An 18549-nucleotide genomic window follows, 5' to 3' on the forward strand; every position below is an offset into this window, starting at 1 on the left:
ATCTGAAAAGAAAAAATATGAGAAAAAATGTAATAAAAAAAGAAAAATGTTGATTGTTTTTTAACATTTATTTTGATTTGATATTATTGACATTGTCAAGAAGTTGATCTGCGTTTTTTGAACATGGCTGTGCTGAATGAACATTTCCCATGACTTGTATAACCATTCGTTAGAGTCAATGTGCCTTTTATTTTTGTGTTTTTTTTCTGTAACATCCGACCATTTGAGTTCTATGCGAATAAAAGAGTGCGGCATATGGAAAAACTTCTTGAAAATAGTTAAGTGAAGCTACTGATTTGATTTGATTTAACTTATTACAGTTGCATTTTTTGTTTGTTTTGATTTAAATTGAACCTTTTGAACCACACGAAATTTGTAAAACACAAAAAACACGATTTGGCCCCCCGAGTTTGTTTTCTCCAATAACCCAAAATTTTGTATGTTTTTTTTTCGTTTTGTTTTTTATTCCAAATTTTACTCTTTTTGTTTAAGCATTTATGGACATTTATGTACAGATTTTACAATTATAATTTGTATTGATTTTTTTCGTGCGCAAAATTGTCAAATCAGGCAAAAAATACCTTTCCAGTTTTTCAAAATTTCTCAATAAAAAAAATAAAGAAAAGGAAAATAAAAAGGAAGTTGCATTCAAGGTATGCGTGGTGAAAAGCTATTTTTTAATTTAAAGTTTGGTTAAATGTTTACCTCCATCTTGTTGCCAGGAATGGATAAACCCGAGCCCCAAGTTTTTGTTTATGATTTGACAATCTAATTGAAGTACGAAAAAAATCACTGTTCTACCAAATTTAAACTTTAAAATCGAAAAAGCGTACCGCGTTCCAAAATTGATCAAAACCTTGGTCAAAGCGTCAAATTTAAGCAAAAAATAAACCACAAAACAAAACAATTTTTAACAATAAGTTTACACAACCAAAAACTATATTTAAAAAAAAAAAACACAAAAAGCTAAATGTAAAACCAAAATCAAAAAGGAAAGCAATGAAAAAGCTTTATCAATACTTAACGTACGATTATGCGACGTTTTTCGAACAACGCCCAAACAAAAATCGAAATTCAACTTCTTGAAAACAAAAAATACCAAAAATACCAAAAACGAAATAAATACCAGAAAATACCAGAAACTTTGTTAATGCAATTCTTGTAAAGCAATAACTATGAAAATGAAAATGAAAAACAACAAACGAAATACACAACGAAAGTCAAATGCTGAAACCCCCTCTTGTTTTTTTGGCATCCATCCAACGGTTTGAGACACGTTTGAAGCACTCGGCCCAGGTTCAGGCCTGGTCCTAAGACCTGGTAATAGGCCCCAGGCCTATTGGTCCAGACCCAGATCTGGCGGAGTAGGGAGAGGCGCAGAGCCGGAGGAGAGCGTTGCAGGGCCCCGGCCCCCGAGTTTTCCATTCTTCTTCTCTGATGACATTGATTCATTGATTCAGTTTTTAGTTCCTTGCCTTAATTTTCTGTATATTTTTTTTTGTTTTTTCTTGACAATTGTAAAGTTTGTAATTTTGTTTTTTTCCTAATTTTCCTTCTACCTCTCTCTCCCACTCTCATGTACAACTTAAATACTAGAGTTCTAACGCCCGATTTGTTTTTACCGAAAGCGAAGTAAGGAGAGCAAGTTGCCGAAGTAAATACTCTGTGATTATCTTCTTTTTAAATGCATAATTTACGTTGTCTTAGTTTTGGAACATCCTATATATACCTCTCTCTCTCTCTTACTCTCTCTCTCTCTCTCACTCCAAGTAAACAAATAATTTTATGATTATTTTTTTGGTTTCCGTTAGTAAAAAAAAAAATACTAGTTTTGCCAAAGACAAAGAAAACGAAGAAAAGCAAAAATTTAAGACCAGCTAAAAAAGAGAGGCGATGCTAAAACTAGAGAATCAAATCGATTGCCAGCAAAAACTGAAACTGAAAAAAATCCAAAACTAAAAAAATACCGAAAAATATTGAAAAAATACCAAACCAAAAAAAACTAAAACCAAAACCAAAAAAACCGAAAGAAAAGCAAGTAAAGAAGTTGATGTTGGATTTTTGTTTGGTGTCTGTTCCAGGAAACGTCCGAATCGCCCCACCAACAGCAACAGCCCCCACCACACGCTGTGGGCGTTGGGGCGTCCGGTGGCTCAGCGGCCGCAGCAGCCGCCGCAGCAGCCGCTCTGCTGCATCAGCAGCAACAGCAGCAGCAGCAGCAGCCCCCTCACAGCCCCCCGCCGCCGCCCCTGCACATGTTTCCGTGCATCTACTGCCGCATGGCCTTCCCCAATCAGTCGAAACTCACCCGCCATCTGCTGACGCACTCGCTGAAGACGCTCGAGTACCGGGAGCCGGCGACCACGGCCCTCCTGCACTCGCACCTGCTGGGCGATCTCAACATGGCCGCCGCCGGCCTGCCATCGCCATTCGCCTTCCAGATGAACGCGGCCGCCATGGCGGCCACTTCCGGCAGCGACACCCAGGAGCAGGTGGCCGCGGTGGCCGCCGCCTTTGGCATCGACATGGAGGCGGCCCTCTCGCTGGCCAGCGCCGGCTGCACCTTCCAGAGTCTGACGGCCAGCTGCCTGGAGGCGGGCGGCCAGGGGTCGGTGATCGACCGCCGCTCGGCCACTTCCGCCGGAAATGGCGGCGGAATGATGCTGGGAGCGGGAAGCGGTGGCTCAGGGGCTGCAGCGGCAACGGGCGGCAGCGGCGGAGGCGGCGGCAGCGGCAGCGGCAGCGGCGGCGGCGGTAGCAGTGGCGGAGGCTGCGGGGCTGGCGGTACCGCCACCGGCTCCCTGTCGCCATCCACATCCGCCGCAGCGGCGGCGGCGGCGGCAGCGGCGGCCGCTGCACAATCGCAGTCAGCGTCGCTGCTGGGCGCCGCGTCCAGTGATCCGAATAGTGTTGTCATGTGTAAGTTCTGTGCTAAAAGTTTTCCCGATGTTACATCACTGATCACGCATTTGTCGGTACATACAGGTGATCGACCATTTAAATGTGAGTTTTGTGGCAAGGCGTTTAAGTTGCGCCACCACATGAAAGATCATTGTCGCGTGCACACCGGTAAGTCGAATAGTTTGTACTAAGATCGAAAGCATATGCCATCAAAAGTCCCGCTTTTTACTAGTCAGTGTTGCCAATTAACTAGAGGTTATAATAGCTTACCGTGCGTATACGTAATATTTATTGAAAATCACGTATACGCCTGGTAAACTTTTTAAATTTATTTTTCTTTTTGACACTGAAAGCCCTTTAACTGTAAAAATAATTTATTTAAAATATTGTCTAAAAAAGTACCCATTTTCAAATAACTGTGTTGGTAACACTGACTTTTTTTTTAGGTATTTTCAAAACCATTTAAAGACAAATTTTAATTCTAAATATTACCAATTTTAAAAGTTATTAAATTCCAATTATTATTGAGAGATTTTGTAAATGGTACAAAAAAAAGTGATTTGAAGATATTGCTTAGGCTCCTTTCATTATCATCCCCCATCTCGATTCTGCAAACCAATTTTGATCTATATCGAAACATATATCTCCTTGATTTCCTTGTCCTTTTTACGGGGAAATCTCGCTTTGCAGGCGAACGGCCGTTCCGATGTAATATGTGCGGGAAAACCTTCTCGCGCTCAACGATACTCAAGGCGCACGAGAAAACGCATTTTCCCAAGTACGTGCGCAAGTTTTTGTCACCCAGCAGCCCGGTCGATACAAAGGATGAGTTGCCGCAATAGTGAAACGATTTTAGTTTGTTATTAAATTATTATTATTACTACTATTACTACTATAATAATAACAATAACAACAACAACAACAACAACAATAATAATGCAAATTATTTGCAAAACATCAACAACAACAACAACACCAACAATTTCAACTACAACAACAATTGATGAGGACGAGCCAACAAGAACTTTGACTTACTTAAGGAGGAAAAACGAAGGAGGAGGATGAGGAGAGACCAATACAACAATACACCAATACACCAACAGCCCCAAAACACAACAACACACACATATATGTATATACCGTTGAATCCATGTATATACATATGTATATATTTTATTAATTATGTAAACGAGGCATCAGTTCGGAAAGTTCTGGGCAAAAGCAGAAACTCTAGCAAATAGGAAAGAGACAGCAACACACCAACACCAACACAGACACAATAGAGCAGGCAGGCTATAACCGTACACAAAAACATCTATATATTAATATATACATTATATACAATAATTATATAGCAGCATATTGTCGAATTGTTGAAGTTTATACCAAGAAGCAAACTTGTTTTTTTTTTTTGATGATGATAATGAAAGAGGACCATGGAGTCCTCCCTTGGATGACAGATGTGAGGAAATGCTAGGGGAAGATAGGTATATCCCTTTTTTTGCATGGCGGGAAAAGGAAAAAAGGAAAATGGAGAGAGAAACGTTTTTTCTACCCAGGAAAAGGAAATAAATGCTAAAGCGCAGCGTGAGAGTTGTAGCAGGAATCTAATAAAAATGATATATATATACATATATATATGATATATATATTTTTCAAAAGTATATGTTAGAGAATGTAAGACATAATAGGCAGGAAGAAAGAAGAAAGAAAAAGCGCAAAAAAAAATTGAAAAGAAATTTACAAAAATATTAAAAACATAAAAAATTGCTAAACTATACATGATAAAAATTGATCTAATTGAATACGATTTAGTAATGCTAACAATAGCGATTAACGATTAACGATAAACATAAACGTAATGAAAAGAACAGTGAACACACGTGATGTATCTTTATAAGTAGCAGCCGAAGCCGAAGGATCCGAGAACGTAGGACGTTGACGATGATAATAAAGCGTTAAAGTAGCTTAAAGTAAACATAATCCCTGTCCCCCGATCGAGAAAGCTAAAACACCCGAGGCCCCCGAAACCCGAGACCCGAAACACTGAAAACACACCACACTCAAAATCATTGAAAGCAAAGTGAACTGGTGAGAAAACCCAAGTAGAAGCAAAGTGAACTGGTGAACACTCGAAAACACCAACTCAACAATTCACCAATTCAACAATACCTTAAATGTAGCCTTCTTTTGTGCGTCTTCGGTTTTTATTTTCGAGCAAGTGAACGCAGTAGAACATACATATCCCCAATACACCAAGAACAAGAAGAACAAGAAAACACCACAAGAATCGCTATATAGACTATATAGACTCTTTTCGATAGTGAGTTAGTGCAACTTAGTCCCCCGATCCCTTCGCCCACACACACGCGTATATTATACACTCACAGAACTTATTATACAGTAACATATACATATAAATATATACAATATTTATATATCTATATAAACCAAATGCAGAAACCGAAAAGCAAGGGGACATTTTTGGAATTCAGATTAAATTTGAGAAAAATGAAAAATGATAAAGAAAAGCAGCAGCAGCAGAATTACATAGAATATCTGTGATCTTAACGATATTTATATAAATCTTATACATAAACCAAAAAATATATATATGTATATGAGTAGTAGAGGGAAAAACCAACACACACACACACACTAGGAATACCAACTAAGGGTAGAAAAGAAAGGAAAAGAAAAACAGAAAATTTGGCTTAAATATCAACCAAAATTCTTGACGCAAAAGCTCACGTATTTTCACCTATTTTTCCAACCAAGTTTACTTTGCTTTGAACGAGAACCACAAAACCCCCCTTTTGGCTTTACGATAACGAAATGTGCTAGTAGCTAAAGCAGAAGGGAGAGCTTAGATATATCCAGGCGTTACATAGGTAACTATAGATTCTTTGTGTTATCACGTTATCACGGATTCTCTACTTTGGCTTAAAGGAAGCCGAAGCTCCGCAGACTCTCGCCAAAAAAAAATGAAATAAAGAAAAGTCCTTTTCCACCCACACAAGTGATTAGCCCGGCAACAGCTGCAAGTGAAACCAGAAGAAATGCAAATCGATCTCAAAATTTTAAACAAATGAAAACAAAAATTATCTATAAAACAAAACAAAAACCAAGGAAGTTTGTGACAAAACTTTTGCGGCTGGGGCTAAAATGTGAAAATAGATTTCTGCGGCTGGGGGCGAAGATTTTTTTGTTCAATTTTTTGGCAACGGATTGGGAACAACAATAAGCTGCAAAAAATATTAAACAAAAAAACACGACAAAATTTTTAAATATTAAAAATATTAAGGGAAGGAAAAAAGAAAAAAGAGGCAACAACAAACGCACACTAAGCACGCTAGACAAAATTCAAAATTCTAAATTTTAAAAACCAAAAACAAAGAAAACTTTTGGCAAGAAACAAAAAGGAAAAAACGGAAACAACAACAAAAACTTTTGGATTAAACAATTTGGCTGTGATAGCAATACAAGAATAGTAAATAATTAAAGGATAAACAAAATATTTAACCAAAAACTAAAAATATGAAAGGGAGTAGAAGAAGGAGAATTATTTGCTTTGCATTTTTAAAAAGCGAGGAAAAGCGAGGGAAAGCGTTGCCATTTTTCACCTTTGTTGTTGGCTTACTTTTCTCATGCAGTATTAGTGGACTTTAGGGTGAGTAGAAGCAACAGGCATCAATTCAATAATTGTGATGTTAAAACGAAAGCAAAGCAAAACACAACGGATATATCTGCATTAACAATTATCCAACATAATCAAGCGTAAACGAAACACGAAACAAAATTTAACCTTTAGGAACAAATGAAAAAAAGAAAGCAAAACAAAATTGTGATTTTCGGCCTTTTAGAAACAAAATTATAAACAATTAATAACGATAAAAGTAATGGATAAATAATTATTAAACAAAAAAAAAAAACAAAAGCTTTCTCGATAATTTTAATTGCATTTCAATAGGGGAAATTAGAAACCAAAAAGGGGTTTTTATTTTCGGCACAGCCAGACCAAAAAGTCTTCGCACAGCCGCCGCAGAAAAGGAAAAACAGGAGAAGAAAACCAAAACATTCCAGGGAAAAAAGAGTAGACAGTAGGGTGGAAGAGGATGGGCGAGCGTTGGGGGCTTCGATTCCGGAGGAAACTATTTTTTTTGCAATTTTTTTACATTTAATAAATGCACTGAAAACAAACAACCCCCACAAACACACTCTCACATACATACACACAATGTTTCATGCTCTGTGTCTCTTATTAATTTTTTTTTTTAATATAAACACCTACATAATTATATATATAAACACATATATATATATATATGTTTAGTTCTAAATGTTTAAGCGAAATGTTATTATTATTATACCAACTTATATGAAATTTATTTAGCTTTAGCAACAAAACAAAACCAATTGAACTAAAAAAAACGTGGCAACAAATTGATATATATTTTTTGTTTATTTCTTTGATAAGTTCGAACTTTTTTCCGTTCTGTAATGTATTACCCACGTCCATATATTATTTTGTTAAACGATTTTCAGCCAGAACACAATGAATTTGTAAGCTATATGAGAAAAGAAATTAAGCCAGGCTACCGGAAAAATAAAATAAACTAAACACATGTCAAAGATTACATTTAAATTCAAAATCAATAAATGAAAATAACCAGCGACAAACAGAAATGAAAATAAAAAAAACATCCTAAAACTTTTGGCTTTTTTTCTACGATCAACTTTCATTTTCTCATTTTTACATTTTTATACGCTCATCCAAAACTTTTCACATATCATTGAAAAATTCATTGTGTCAGCATTCTCATTTGCCCTCATTCTTATGGTTTACCATTAAGATTAATCGATAAGAATTGATTTAGCTTAGCGCTTAAGTTGTGATCAAAAGTTCCTTAGTTTGGTTCCCCCATAAACGTTAATTTGTGTTTCAAATATTTTCTTATTTTTATTTTTAATATTTCAACAAGCCATCAAACAGCAGCAACAAGAATAAAAATTTCTAACAAGTTCCTTGACAAACAGCAAAACAAAATATTTAATAAACATATAGCAAAATATACAAAATTGCCAATTGACCCTAAAAGCAAACGTAAAAATCGACACACAGTTTGTTTTTAATTTAATTTAATTTCTTTTGTTATCCCCTTTTTTCTGTTCGTTTTCTTTTGAGGTTTTTGTTTTTATTTTCAAATGTTGCCAGTTTTTTTGCGTATGTAAAAAGAGAGAAATAAGTACTTTTGGATCAAATCAATGCTAACACAAATTTTTAGTGGAAATTTTACGAGTAAAGAACTTTTAGGCCTAAATAGAAACGAAAGACTCAAAATTGATTTAGCTTCTTTTAGTTTCCAAAAAATCAAAAAGGTTTAGTTTTGAAATTAAAGCATTCGAAAGCTAACAAAATTATATATATATTATTATAGAGGCACCTAAGGCACCCACATAGAGGCAGCAAATATATTCAGATATTTCGGTACGGTTTTAAAAGATTTTTGCTTTAGGTTTAGGTTCTTCCTTGAGTTATCAGCACAGGACAAACCTAAAAGTAAAAGATAAACGAATGGAAAAGAAAAAGAAAAATATCATTAGGCGTAACTGCAAAAATGCATTTTAAAGGAAACAGGAATTTAAAATTATATATACAAGAACAAGAAACACAACGGCAAAAACAAAAACAAAAATAATACAAAATTATATATGTATACAAAATATTTCGAAAAGCGAAAGTAAGGATATTTATATATGAACCTATATAAATAGCGACGCACCCACACACAGACACATACACACACACGTACACAACCAACCCAACCCCCTAGGATATACATATATGCCTAAATCGAAGCTTCAACTTGTACAGCAAAAAAAATAACGAGGTGACGAGGGAAAGGAAAATAAAGTTAATTAACAATTACGCTAGAATTGCATACAAGTCGAATTTATATAAATCTATATACATACAATGCATACTAGCAACATTTACATACTCAATTTACTGTAATACAAATGTTTTTAGTTCGTTTTGAAAACGATTACGATTCCGCGAGAAATTCGAAAGAGAAGCTTTGGCACACAAAAAATACCAAAAATACTAAAAACCAAAAAAAAGGAATCAATAAAAAATAAAAAAACAACCAAAACAGTTATGCAAAATTACCTGACAAAATTCCCCAAAAAAAATCAAATCAAATTCCAACTCAATATAATAAAAGTCAAATGATAAAATTGCAAGTTTCGGCAAGAGAACCTTTTGAAAACTTCGTTTCGGTTTTCATTTTTGGCATAGACATTTTTTGCAATCATATTTTTCATTTCCAATTTTCATTTTCAATTTGTTCTAGCAGAAAAAGTGCTCAGGGTAAACACAGATTCTTCCAATACAATATAACTAATGAATGAACAGCAGAACAGAACAGAAAAACAGAAACAAGCAACAAACAACAAACAATATTTATATATGCATATATCGCTCAGTGTATATCTAGATATATATATATATTATATACAACCAAATATATACAACAACTGCAACAGCAAACAACAAACAACAATAGTACCAATATTTAAACACGAATCTAATTTACAAAAAAGTGTTGAAAAAGTTAATATAGAAATATGGAAAACAGACAACAAAATGGCTGCGGAGGAAATGCTTTACAAATGCATTGCGTACATACATAGAAAATGTTTACAATCGACTTATATTTTTTAATTGAAGCGTATTTTTTTAATTCTAATAACTCTAATCAAGAAGAACAAACAGCAACTACGACGATGAGATGTGAAATGATAAGCTAAACAGAAATGATTTTTACACAGTTTAAACAATAGATGAAATATAAAGATTGATTTTTGTTTTCTTTACATCTTATTTTGTTTGTTAACACCGAATAGTTAAAAGAGTGGGCTTTTACCAGGACCTCGACTTCCTGCCCCTGCTCCAAACACAATAAATGCCTTCTTTAATAACTAAATAAATCTCGATTGCGCTGAAAAGTATGCCGCAATTTCTGAGTTCAAGGGTCACAAACTGGTTTCGAAAAATCGAAGTTATCGAAAATATCGATGATATACGCATTTACCAATAGAACTCTCTCTCAAGTGACAATAAACCGAACTGAAAAAACAAGTAGCACTACAATACAATCAGCGAATCAATAATCTATAGACCACTATCTCTCATACACTGTAAATAAATAGATCTGAACTAGTTTGGGCACCCGGAATTGCGGCATTTACTTGTACAGTATAACGATTGATTGATTGATTGAGCCACACACATACCTACACACACATGTACCCTGTTGACGAATTGCCTTCTTCATTGATTTACATAATCACCTACAATACAAATAATTTAAGTACCCACAGTGAAACGATCGATAGACCGATAAATAGAAACAATTATTAAATGAACGACAAGATAAGACAAGACATGAATTAACAATTAACAATTGATATTTACACCCAGCTCATAGATGTTTTCCACGTTTTTTACAGTGTTACAAATAAAACCGAAAACCCAAAAAACAGAAAATGCTAAGTAAAAACTAAAAATAAAATAATAATTAAATACAAAGGATTACAAATGACAATGGAAGTGAAAGCATATAAAGATTGTTTGTTCGTAGTATTCGTAGTATATTTTTTGTATACCGCATGTGTTTCTGTTTGACAAATCCTTACTTTCAATATGCCTTTTTCTGTTCGTTAAGCGAAACTTGTAAGCGCAGCAAGCGGGACAGTGAAACGCAATAAACTAAACATAATGATAACTAGCAATTGGTTTCATCGGCGTATTAAATCAACCACAATAACGACAACAACAACAACATCAAACCCAATAAGAAAACAACCCATATAAAACTAATGAAACAAAGAAAGAAAAACAAAATATGTTTGAGTGCCAAGCTAACAATTCGAGGACATACTGTACATAGATAAAAAACGAACCAAAAACAAACACAAATAAGTTTTAAAAATACACTCAAAAAATAGGCGTGACTTTTGGTAAAATCAGGTAAACAAGTTTCGAAAATTTGCAAAGTATTTTCAAAAATATTTCTAAAAAATTCGAGTAACTAATTTCCTGATTGCACCGAAAATCACACAAACAATACAGAATTTAAGAAGAAGAAAAAGCAGTCAATTGGAAAATTTCATTTTTGACTTGAAACTACTTAAAAAGAAAAGAACACAGCAAGCAAAACTTTTAACCAAGTCTAAAGTCTAAAGTAGGGCTAAAACAGGAGACAAACATAGAACCAATTTTTAATGAATATTAAAGCCCCCTCCCAAAAAAAAATATCCCTTTCAAAATGTACATTTCCCAACACCCAACACACACACAAACAAAAACACAACGTACACACTTTTTGATACGCTAAAGTCAAGTTAAAGAAAATATGATATCTATACACTTATATATAGTAATTATATGAAGAAAACAAATAGCAGGACATTGGAAACCTAAAAGAAAGCTTCAAAAGTTGTCAACAATTTTTTTCGGTATAAGCTCAAGACACGTACACGTACTCACACAGAGAAAGGAACTCACACATATACAGAGAGGCGAGCGAGCGGAAGTGAAAGTGAAAGCGGAAGTGAAGCTGGAAAATTTAGGCTAAACCAGGAAAAGCGAGGAAAATTGTTAATACTACGTACATATAGCTTGTGGGGCTTATTTTATATTTGCCGAACAAGAAAGTGGGGGAAAAGCTGATCAATTTATTGGAAATTAGCGTGCGAAGAAGAAGATCACAGGAGAAAACAAAAACACAAAGCAAAAAAAGAAAACGTCAGAAAAAAGGTAAAGAGGAAAGAGAGAAAAAACAACACTGTAGTGCCTACTCCCCTTTAAACAAAACAAAACAAAAAACAGAATAAAAATAAAATAAAAATCGAAAACCAAAAAAAAATATATATATACAATACATATATACATTATACATACTAAAGTAATATTTTATAAAAACGCGCAGAGCAAAAAGGTAAAAAAAACACAAAAAACAAAAAACGGAAGTCAAAAATGGAAATTGCAGTTTTTTTGATAGTTATTTTTTTAGCGAGCAATGGGAGGCATTGAGATCTATATATACATACATATATATATAACTAAATATACATACACACCTATACATTAGTATATCTCACACACACAGACAACCACACCTACATTTATACAAAAGAAAAGTACTTACGGCATGTAAAAAACAGAACTTAGTTTCTAACAAAAGATGAAGAAAAAATAAGGAAAACTATTAGAAAACTGCAAGGAAAATTTGCGAATTTTAGGCAGTTAGCTATACTACACACACACACACACTCAACCAAATCGAGAAACAAAGTAGAAACAACAACAAAGTAGTTTTGCATATCCCCAAAAAAGAGAGAAAATAAAAGGTTTGGAACGATCAGAAATGGAAGAAGGAAAAGCCACAAAAAACGAAATACGAAAAACACAACCACACAAGAAACCAATTTATCAAGAAATTAAACTAGTTTTTAGTAATGAAAGAGAATAATACTATTTTCACTGAAGGAAAACACCACAAAAACAATGTAAACATATTTAATAAATTTAAAAAGCCCAAAAGGAAAAAGAAAAACCATATTTTCGAAATAAGCTAAAAAACGAATGAAACACACATTTTTAACCTTCCTCAATAAGTTCTCAAGCAAATGAGAAAGCAAAAAGGCCGAATAATTATTTATATTTCCAGTGTAGTTGTTTTCGTTCCAATTGATCTTGAATTCGGAATTCAAGCCAAGCATCCAAAATAATTATATCAAATATAATACAAAATACAAAATAGCAGCATACACACGACAAGTGGGAAAATGGAAAATGAAAAATGGGTAGCAAATTAATAGTTTTAGTAAACGATGGTTGAGAACATTTTTGTAAGTTCCCTATTGAGGCTCATTCATAAATAATTTTACAAATATTTTTTAAACACCTATTATTTGTTTGTTTTTAAACGTTTTTTAAATATTTTCTCCTAAGTTATCGAACCTAAATCAATAAAAGCGAGGGAAAACAGCTCGGATTCAGGGGATTTTCATCCGAAAGAATATGGAATTTAAGAGCTGTTCTCCCCAATGCGACGGAACTGCCTAGCAAGAGGGTTAATAAACAGAGTAAGGCGGTTTAAAAACCACACAAAACAAAAAACAAAATATATAAAATACTTGAAATTCACAACAAACCGAAATCCGAAGAAAACGTTTTAACAGTAAACAATAACCGAAATAAGAGGATGAACAAATAGCTGCAATACGTTATGATTACGTCAATATGTTCCTACAATATAGACATACAAGATACATAAATAATTTATATAAATATATATTCTTAACTAACTGTAAACTGTAAGCACACACCAGAAACACACAGAAAACCAACAAAAAAAGCTAAGAGAATGCGATGAAAGAATTATACAATAATTAATTTAAGGCCGCGGCCGAAAAATTCACTAAGAGCAGCAGCAGCGACTAACTAAACTAAAACTAAACCCTAAATAAAAAATACAAGATACAAAATAATCACCTGCTTAAGTTTTATTAAACATTTAACATTTTTCATTAACCTTTTAACCTTATCCTAAGTTAAGCGATTTCCCATTATTTATTGAGCGAGCTTAAACTTAAAACGACTCTAAAATAATGCAAATTATATATACACACATATATAGAACTATAAACTGCAATTTAAGTTCCAATCGATACTATTTAGTTTTCATTTATTTTTTTTTATCTAATTCGAATTAAGATTTTGATATTTTGTGGCTAATAAAAAGCAAATGAAAGAAACCAACAAAAGCGAAATAAAAATAAAAATAAAAAACCATTTCACTCTCATGTACATTCCTTATCGTTTTACACACACACTCACATCCAGCACCCATACCAACACACCCGAGCTGGAACTATATATGTAGTTCTATAAGGTACTTTGTACTCTATATGCCAGAGAGCTTGAGGGGAACTCAACAGATATATATGGAAAATACCCAAAAAAAAAAAACAAATAATTATTATTACTAAAACAAAAAAGGGAAGGTTAAAAATATACGCTAACTATATATTTTTTTCGTAGTCGAAACGAGTACTAAAAAACCAAAAGCACTGAGCAAACATAATTACTTACAAGAACTCTCCACTCAATTTTCGACTCGGCTCATTTTTCGAGTTGACCCAAATGCTGAATAATAACTAAAGTAAACTCGAGAACTAAAAACTAAAGAGAGCAGCTTATCAGGCACCAAACAAAAAATAAGCAAGATATAAGGAAACAAATAAAACAAATAGAAGCAATCAAGAAAAATATTTTAGAACCAAATGGAATTCAATTACTTACACACAGTCAAACCGAAAAAAACATATTTTAGGCAAACCAAAAGCAAAACCAAAAAAACCCACATTCACACCCAGAACAACAAATTTATATGAAAATTATTACAAACATAAATGAAGAAGGGGAAAGTAAGAAAAATATTTAAGCAAAGCAAGGCATATCATAGTTTATAACAAAAAACCGAAACACAAATATGAAGATTGCTAAAACAAGACAAAAAAAAACAGCCAGAGAAGAAGATTTCCAGAGAAGGGCCTCCAAAGCAGATTTGATTTCTATCCGAACCCGAATCCGAACCCAAAATTCCCCCCAAAAACCCCAAAGATCGAAAAAGGAGGATGGCTAACGAGAGGGAATCAAGACAGCAAGCTAAAACTAGAGGGAAAAACTAAAGAAAATGAAAATGAAAGTAATCACATGCAGAACATGAAAACCTATAGGATCAGCAGGAGGATCAGTCATATATAGCTAGCTATATAGTCTATAGTCTATGCCTAAAAACATTTCAAGTAGTCGGTCGAGCGAACGAAGAGATATCTTATAAAGAGAACCCGAAAACGAACCCAAGAACCCAAGAACTTGTTCACACACGCGACACTCACACACTCTTACAGACAAATACAAGCAGAGTAAAGAATGAAACAAAAAGAATGAAAGAAACGCAAGTCGAGAAGCAAACAAAAAAGAGACGAAGAAAATGAAATAAAATTCTAAATAAATAAAAATATTAAAAAATATTTGCCGCATCTCGAGTTTTAATTAACGAACGTGGCTTTGCCATGGAAAAGTCTAAATAATATAAAGATATTATTTTATATTTTTTTCCAGCTTTAAAGGTATTTTATTTACCATTTTTTGAGGGACATTTTTCGGCCATTTAAATTGTTTTTCATTTTAATAAGAGAATCTTAAGATTATTATATAAAAAGTGTCTTTGTTAAATTCAAAATCCATTTGCTAATCTCATTGAACACTGTGTTTTGAATTCCCAGTCTCGAGAATTCTATTCTAGTCCTAAGTAATCTTTTGTTCCCAAATGAACTCATGACCGAACATAAATATGTAAGTATATTTACCCACTACTCCAGCTGCTTCTTCTCCTTCTATCGACTATCTATCGACTTATCGTTTCGACTCTTCCGTACTTTCATTTGCCAAATCTGCCAGTTAGTTTCGACCACATCTAGATGTCTTTTTGTGTGGCTTTTAAGTGTTTGCTTGCCTTGTATTCAGTTGCCTTGCATGAGTTGGAAATGTAGCAACGACCCCCGAACCTTGAATACGAAACCCCAACCCGACCCCTCCCCCAGGAAATAGATTTCGATTCCCCGAAGACAAGACAAGCAGTCTAGCAGCCCCCCACTCACCTCAATTTAGAACTAAGGAATACTTTATTTTTTGAGCCCCGATCTCTGACCCCCAAAAAGAAAGCAGAACAGAGGCCCTGCACTCCATACACCGATTGTAGTGCCAGAACCCGACTGAATATCCACTTTTCTGAACCCACAGCTGCTCCGCAACTTCGGCTCCCCGATGAGCGCGATGGCCGCCAGTCGCTGCCCAACCCCCTTCGCCTTCCCCTTCTCGCCACTCGGCCTGAGCCTCTTCGACATCGATCCGTCCAGAATTCTCAGCCTGCTCCACCACCAGACTTGGCTGGCCGAAGAGGCCCTCAGGTGAGTAAATGTGCAATTCGGGGTCACCTTCAAAGTGAAAAATGTTTTTAAAACTAAATTAAAAATTCAGATAACTAGAGAGTTGAACAACAAAAGATATAAGATATCGCACTTAGTCATTGCCAATCGAATTATCAAGTAACGAGCCTTAAAAGTGTAATTCGGGGTCACCATGAAGATATAAATTGTACCTTTATTAAAATAAAAAAAAAACAGATAACTAGAGAATTTAACCGCAACATTTAAAACAAGTGATATTTTAATATAACCCACTGATTTGTCAAATTACTGGACTTATGAGTGAAATTCTGGGTCACCTTGAAATTAAAAAGTGTTAAAATATTAAAATGAGAAATGCAGATAACTGGAGAATATCAAGACAAAGCTTAGAAGTTATGCCACTTTGACAAAGCAGACCGAATTTCTCAGTATACGCTCTTTATAAGTGCAAATCGGGGTCACCTTTTACTGATATCCAGCATTAAAAGCATTAAAAACCACTTATAAGTCGGAGTACTAATCATTTTCGCTACCCCTTAGGACACGTGGCCTGCTGACGGCGCCCAAGGACTTTCCGCAACGCTTCACGACCCTCAGCGACCTGCTGACCAAGGACTACCAGTCGGTTCAGCCGACGGTCACGGCAACGGCGACGGCAACGGCAACCACCGCCTCCTCCTCGGCCTCCACCAGTCGGAACTCGTCGAGCGACAACCAGTACAAACACGCACAGCAACCGCAGCAACCTCAAGCGGGTGGCAATGGGGCTGGGGGTCAGACCTTCAACCTCCGCTACCCCACGCCCACCGCCTTCTACCAGCAGCAGCAGCAGCAGCAGCAGCAGGGGAAGGGTCATGGTCAGGCGCCCAAGTCATCGCCCTCGCCGCAGCAAATGGCCACCAGCTCCACGCAGGCCATGTCCAACGATTCCGGCGAGGAGAGCTGCAAGCGCAGCTCGGCGGACAGCGACGAGGTGACCATCATGGAGCTGCCCGGCGAGCGGAGTGCCCAGCTGTACAAGGAGTCCCTGGAGCAGCTGCTGCAGCGCCAGCGACGCACTCCCATTTCGGGATCGGTTTCGGGATCGGTTTCGGGATCAGGAGCAGGCAGTGTGATTGTCGATGCCGCCGGCCTGAGGCAGTACACCCAACTTCTGTTGGCCGGGGCGGCCGGCAGTGGGGAGCTCAAGGAGAAGAGCTCCTCCTCGTCCACCTCCTCCACCCCGCCGCTGCTCACCCAGCAGCTCAGCCAGATGCTGAAGAGTCCCTCGGACACCTGCTCCTCGCTGTTCAGCACGGGCGCAGGATCGGCCGGCGTCACCGGCGGCGGCGGAGGTGGTGAGACCATCGAGGAGGAGACCCGCTGCGTCGTGTGCAACGCCCACTTCCCGAATGTCTGGCTGCTGGAGCAGCACGCCGCCCTGCAGCACCCCCACGTGGGTCCCGGCGAGGAGAAGCCCTTCATCTGCGAGCAGTGCGGCCAGTCGTACCGCTACCGCAGCGCCTACGCCAAGCACAAGGAGCAGAACCACCGGGCCCGCCTGCCCGCCGACAAGCTCTTCACCTGCGACGTCTGCGGCATGCAGTTCCGCTACCTGAAGAGCTTCAAGAAGCACCGCCTCAACCACGCCCTCGAGCGGCTGCACGGCAAGAAGAGCGTGGGCGTCGTAGGGCGACTGGGTGGAGGATCAGCTGGAGGCGTCGGAGCAGCTCCACCCACCTCCGCCTGTTCCGCCTCCGGGTCCTCGGTAGACCAGGATGTGGTGACCAGCTCCCAGGAGCCCATGCTCGCCGACGAGGGCGAGGATCTGCGGGTGAATGTCAAAAGAGAGGTGGGCGGCGGAACCACCACCTCCTCCGATGATCAGCTGGCCGGCGAGGCGCGCGGCAACGACATCGAGGAGCACGAACAGGACAACACCGTCGACTCCGCGGGCATCACGATGCTCTACCAGGACAACAACTCCTCGGCCTCGGCCTCCACCAGCGCCACCGAGCCGAACATCAGCAGCTCCGACGGCATTCATAGTACAAACAAGCGGGTGAGTCTAAAATGGGAGCTATAATCCATTATCATCTTGGAAAATCCCTATAACTTTTTAAAAAAGTAGTGGAAAATAACTGAAATTTATTTCAAGTTACATAGAACAGTTAATTGATGAGTAATATAAAATATAATACAAAATTACAAGATATTTATTTATATTTAAAAAATAAAGCTTCAAAAATTATATCACCTCTACCTCTCAAAAGATTTAGAACAGTTTTTTTTGTTAAATAAAAATATATAAATAATATATATCATACAATATTGGACTACACTGAACAAGAAATGGTAGAGTAAAAATAAGTATATTTACATTGAATGCCAAGATTCGTATATTTAAATATTTAAAGGATACCTATACAAAAACGTAAATATTTAATACAAAACTTAATACATATATTAAATTGACGATTTAATTGGATAATATTTCAGGAAAAATATGCTTTAGATATTTAGTTTAAACATATTACGGCATAAAGAAAAATAATTTTATATTAAAATGCAAGTCTAAAATCTTAAAATAAACTGTAATGATTAAATTTAATATTTTCATAT

General features: G+C 36.4%; 1 protein-coding gene across 9 annotated transcripts in view; it reads left to right on the forward strand.

The window, feature by feature from the left end:
- mamo (maternal gene required for meiosis) overlaps positions 1–18549 on the forward strand; it is a 147504-nt gene that overhangs the window by 123341 nt on the left and 5614 nt on the right. For 7 of the 9 annotated variants that reach the window (XM_070218732.1, XM_070218731.1, XM_070218733.1 and 4 more), the window contains 2 exons: positions 15782–15948; positions 16489–17989. In XM_070218732.1, coding sequence (XP_070074833.1) covers positions 15782–15948; positions 16489–17989 — 1668 coding nt within the window. Of the gene's footprint in view, positions 1–2081; positions 3070–3591; positions 14535–15781; positions 15949–16488; positions 17990–18549 lie in introns of those variants that run through there. The other 2 variants (XM_070218738.1, XM_070218737.1) reach the window with 2 other exon arrangements.

Source organism: Drosophila takahashii, chromosome X (assembly GCF_030179915.1).
Source record: "Drosophila takahashii strain IR98-3 E-12201 chromosome X, DtakHiC1v2, whole genome shotgun sequence".
In the NCBI taxonomy this organism is placed as follows: domain Eukaryota; kingdom Metazoa; phylum Arthropoda; class Insecta; order Diptera; family Drosophilidae; genus Drosophila; species Drosophila takahashii.